The sequence below is a fragment of the Octopus bimaculoides genome, chromosome 3 (genome assembly GCF_001194135.2).
Source record: "Octopus bimaculoides isolate UCB-OBI-ISO-001 chromosome 3, ASM119413v2, whole genome shotgun sequence".
NCBI lineage: Eukaryota > Metazoa > Mollusca > Cephalopoda > Octopoda > Octopodidae > Octopus > Octopus bimaculoides.
The window spans coordinates 30,600,986-30,606,847 of NC_068983.1; the positions used below are offsets into that span (position 1 = coordinate 30,600,986).

General features: G+C 35.7%; 1 protein-coding gene across 2 annotated transcripts in view; it reads right to left on the minus strand.

Moving 5' to 3' along the window:
- Positions 1 to 5,862, minus strand: part of LOC106868470 (non-homologous end-joining factor 1) — a 31,519-nt gene that overhangs the window by 16,662 nt on the left and 8,995 nt on the right. For both annotated transcript variants that reach the window (XM_014913741.2, XM_014913740.2), the window contains exons 4-5: positions 5,505 to 5,566; positions 4,402 to 4,522 (exon numbers count right to left, since the gene is read on the minus strand). In XM_014913741.2, coding sequence (XP_014769227.1) covers positions 4,402 to 4,522; positions 5,505 to 5,566 — 183 coding nt within the window. The remainder of the gene's footprint in view (positions 1 to 4,401; positions 4,523 to 5,504; positions 5,567 to 5,862) is intronic.

Genomic DNA, 5,862 nt, shown 5'->3' on the forward strand with positions numbered 1-5,862 from the left:
TATATATATATATATATATATATATATATATATATATATATATATGTATGTGTGAGTGTGTGTGTATACATACACATATACATTATATATAAGGAGGTGAACTGGCAGAATCGTTAGCATGTCAGGTAAAGTAATTAGTGACATTTCATCTGTCTTTGCACTCTCGGTTCAAATGCCACCAGGGTCATTCTACCTGGTCAGCTCCTGTCAACCATCCTACCCATGCATGCATGGAAGATGGATATTAAACGATGATGACGACAAGCTTCTTTCAGTTTATGTCTATCAAATCCACTTACAAGGTTTTGGTCAACCTGAGGCCATAGCAGAAGACACTTGCACAAAGTGCTTTGCAATGGGACTGAAACCAAAACAGTGTGGTTGGGAAGCAAGAATCTTACCACACAGACAATATATATATATCTAACATATATATATATATATATATATCTAACATCTATGCTAGCATAGGTTGGACGATTTGACTGAGGACTGGCGAACCAGAAGGCTGCACCAGGCTCTAATCTGATCTGGCAGAGTTTCTACAGCTGGATGCCCTTCCAAACGCCAACCACTCCGAGAGTGTGTATATATATATATATATATATATATATATATATATTGGCTGAACCTTGCAAGGGAGATGACAAATGACTGCAACAAATATCAAAGTATTGTGCTGAAGAAGACCAATCCAAATCAGGTAAGCATGGAGAGATGGCTATTGAGTTGGCAGTGGTGGGTGGTGATGTTTTGTTAAATACTAAGATACACACACATTCAGAGACTACAACATTCAAGAAATACAGATACACTCATAGACAGCCAACTATATATATACACATTATGCATACTCACACATAGATATATACATAGAGCTGTACACTCATGAAACACATACAATACAGTTATACTCACAATCAGACCTCTATGCCGGTTACATACACATACACACATATGAGGTCAGTTACACCAAATAAGAATTGACCTGGGATATGATGATTCATTCAACCTATACCAGGATGGAAAAATTGTGGTAAAAATAATGATGATATTTTATATAATATATAAGGAGGTGAGCTGGCAGAATCATTAGCATGCTGGGTAAAATGATTAGTGACATTTCATCCGTCATTACGTTTTGGGTTCAAATGCTGCCAGGGTTGACTTTGCCTTTCATCCTTCCCGGGTTGATAAAATAAGTACCATTTGAGCACTGTGGTCCATGTAATCTACTTAGCCCTTCTCCCAAAATTGCTGGCTTTGTGTCAAAATTTGAAACCAATATCCTATGTTTTCCATCTCCCACCAGATCATCCTATCAGGGCTTTACTCTCATTTGACGTAGCAGCTACAGGCTGCAGGAGGTATCATGGCAGGCCCCGCACACCAGATGGGTGGACATGATTAAGGAAGATCTCCAGAGGCTTGACATCACTGTGGAGGATGCAGGAGAGCTGGCACAGGACCAGCAGTAATGGAGAGCACTAGTGGATCTAGTTGGCTCTACACGTGATGATATCTGAGACCACTAACTTGGAATGACCCCAGCCCCATCAAGCAAGAGCATGACCTACCTAGTAGTCAAAAGAAAACAGAACACTACTAACTGGAAGTGGCCATACTCGATATACAGAGAGAAAGTAAGTAGGTAAAAAAAGATGTAGGAGGATTGCAAGCAGGCTGACAAAGGATTTTATATTTTAAAAATGCATAGGAATAGTTAGTTGATGGCAACAGTGGAGGTGAGTGTTGCAAAAGCATTGTAGTCAAGGTAAGGATGAAGTGAAAAATGTTCAGGGAATTTATCTTTGTCAGTAACAAAGGACTTCTTTCTGCAAATGAAGAGTAGACTGTACAACACTTGTGTACAAAGTGTGATACAATATATGGTAGTGCTTATGGGCACTGTGCATGGGGATATGTAAAAGCTGAAAAGAAATGGAGTATGCTCCACTAGGTGCGTGAGAGTAACATGCAAGAACAGCAGAGCACAAGTGTGTTGGGTGAAAGACTCCAGCTTTAGAGGTATCAAGTGAGTTGTGCAGGAGGGAAAACTGTTCTGGCATGAATAAGTGATGTGTATGAAGAATGCAAGTTGGGCGAAAACAATGTAAAATGAAACAAAGAGGAAGTTAAAAAGAAACACAAAGAAGACTTGGGAATTTGTGGTGAAATTTGATCTCAAAGTGTTGGACCGCACAAAGGTGATGACAAATGGCTGTGACAAGTGGGAAGATATTGTATAGAAACAGACCTGCTGAACTCATGCCAGCACGGAAAAGCAGACATAAAAATGATTATGATAGTTCTTAATCTCACAGAGGCAATGACAAGTGACCAAAACTGTTGGCAGTTTGCTATGCTTGAGAAGACACATTATGCTTAGTGGAATTAAAGTCATGGCCAGTGCAGCAATGTGTAAAAGGCATCTGTGCCAGTGACACATTAAAGTCACCCGTGCTGGTGACATGTTAAAGGCACTCAGTGGAGTGGTTGGTGTTAGGAAGAGCATCCAGCTGTAGAAACCAAGCCTGGAGTTGCTTTCCAGCTGACCAGTTCCAGTCAAACTGTCTAACTCATGCCAGCATGGAAAATAGGCACTAAATGATGATGATGATGATGATAAACCAGCAAGCTGGGTGTGACCTAATACATCTACCTCTCTTCTATTATCCCATCTGTCTATCAACCCCAAATTCATACAAAAGTTGATACCAGCAGCAACCAACAAGTCATGGTTTCTTCCATTCCTTTCTCCTTTAAACATTCTTGAAGGACCTGCAATGGATGTTCTCTTTCCTCTCTAATTAAGCCATAAAAGGAAATTTCTATACAAGAAAATAGAATGATTAAATAATGCTTCAAATGAAAAATACCAAATTAAACTAAAAACATTGAGCTGCCAGATAGCTTTTAATTAAGCAGAGTTTGAATTTGTTGTAAACTGGTTTAGTTCTTTTGTTTGCACCCTTCAGGAATGGTAAAAAGATAAGCATTAGTAACTAACATAACAAGTATTGGAAACTTATCAATTTTTTTTGGTTTCAACAGCAACATGCTCTGTTCTAATTGATTTGTTGCTACAACCATGTCTGGTTTGTTGCACTTTCTCAATCAATACCATACTTAACCTAGCTAAGACAGACTGATAGCCAAACTAGATGGCACATTAGATTAGTGTTAACATATTTAATGTAGGGAACATTCAATGTATATTTAACTAGTAAATGTACATTTGCTGGAGTAGGAAAATAAAATTGTTTAGAGAATAAATGATTCAGAGACAGTTAATTCTTTTAATATCAACCTGCTTGAGACTACTTCGGTTTTAAAGTCTTATTCAAATTAAAATCTTCCACCATGACTTAGAAATAAAAACCTCTTTTATGTTCCAAACACCACCATAATAGTGAAAAAATTATTTTACTAAATTCCCATCAATTTCTTGATTATTTAAAAAATTAATTGGAACACATAATCTGTGTAATTCTTAAAAAATATAGTCACAAAAGGGTTCAGTTAGTATTAACATATCCATTGCAGAGAGCCAAGACTGTGAGATAGTGAAACACATAGGGCTAACGAGTGACAAAAAAATCTTGTCCATATTGTCAATATGGGCCTAAAAGAAACCATCTGAATTTCAGTCAGATGTAGATGTGATTTTGATATAGAGGAGGAAAGATCTGTCTTGGTATAGTTTTATACACAAGATTTTATGGGAATTAACAGAAAAAAACAAAACAACAACTTTGGTTTATGATATGAAGTTTTATGATATTTATGAAACTATAATGAACAAAGTTATAAGAATTGTGTAAACAGTAAAATAATAATGGAGAAACGCAAGTAAATGATGGCAGCAAGGGAAAATAAATAATGATGAGAATGGTAATTCTTTTAGGCTGAGTAAACCACCTTTTATAAAACAGACACATTTCTCTATTTTAGTGGCATGTATTCCTGTCATTGGATCAATGGAACTGTTTATTCATTGATTATAATGCAAATGGCAAAGTATTTCAGACAGTGGTACCATTGACATAATACCAAAGCAGAATCAGTGACACATTATATGATTTGACTGGCTGATTATTTAATATCATTCACAAGATTCAGGCTGACTCAAGGCCATGAAATAAAAGACACTTGTTCAAGGAACTTTGCAGCAAAATCAAAAGCAAAACTTTTTGATTCAGAAGATTCTTAACTGTATTATGCTCTTGGAACATAATACAATGATAAATACAGAAAGGATATGCCAAGACAAAACTCACAAAAGGGACCACTGTAAACCTGAAAAACAGATTGTTGACTATGGTGGTGGTGATGATGATGATGATGACAACAATAACAGGTGACAATGACAAAATTTTACAAAAGAATTAGGACAACTACCTGGATCTGCTTTGCTACATTTGTGCAACCATGTGTATTTTGTCATAATTTGCCGATAAAGATCCTGACCATAACTTTCAAAAGCAGTTGTCCCCAACAGTTTCACATTATCTTCAAATTCCTGCATTTTTCAAAGAAAAAAGAAAGAAAGAAATAACAATAAAACAAAATAATTAAGCTTCATCAATTAATCAAAGACAAAAAAAATGAGGCAATGCAGTTGGAACATTAAACATCAATAACAACAATAACAAACATAAGTACTGTTACCTTGGAAATATTTAATAAGACTTGATATTACATGTAAAATGATCCTTTCCAATGGTATTAAAGCAACTGGAAGGAAACATGACTGTTTGGTTAGCATATGAGTCCTGCATAACTATAACCAAAAGATCTCATATGCAGAGATGAAGAATTTTCGGCTGTGGATTAAGTTCCATGGACTGTGATGAATACAAGGAATTGGACCAGGTATTGTCAGATACAGTGACTGAAAGAAGTGGCTATAGTAGCCACTGCAGCTCATTCAATTTCAACCAGTTGTGGAAGGTTGATTTATGTCTTTTGATCTGAATGGCTTCTTTAATCTGTAGGTTACCAACTATACTGCCTGTAGCTTTGACAGTGACTGCCCTATCTTTATTTATGTTCCTAAATTTATCAAAGTGTTTCATGAACAATGATGTCCATCTAGAGATGTTTCTTGATTCTGTTGCATTACAGCCAAGTAGCATTGGCTATGTGATATTCATGACTGAACCTGGTACACACATAGCAGATGGGGTAGTTGGCCACAATGTATAGGTTTGTCATTGGAGAGTTACTTCTGAGATGAACATTTCCATAGGGAAAGTCAGTGATCAGTTGCATATCCAGCTCTTCTTTATGGATAGCCTTGTAGGAAACAGAAGAGATAGTCCAGGGTCAAGAAAAGTGGAGAAAAGTTGTCTTCTATGGGCTATATTCAAATTGGGAATGAAGGGCTTAAGTAAGAAACTCTATGTCCTGGCAAAAAAGACAGGGTTGTAACAACTGGAATGTTTCTGATCATAGGGTTAGCTTGATCAGGACTCCTTGGGTTAAAATAACAATCCACTCACCTTTGATAGCACCATATTGTTTCCAAAGGATGTTTCATCAAAGTAGACAGTTGCTAATTGCTCTGAAATGATGATATAAAAATATTAATATTAGAAGATTTAATTTTTACCCAAATAGTGAAGAATAACAGAACACAGTTTGTCAATGTATCAATCTATAACAGGAACTCTGTTCAAAAAGAACAATTTAAAAACTGCTTCTTGTTGATGTGTACATCTTTTGCCTATGTATATATATATATATATATACAGATATATATATATATATACATACAGATATATATATATATATACATACAGATATATATATATATATATATACATACAGATATATATATATATATATATATACATACAG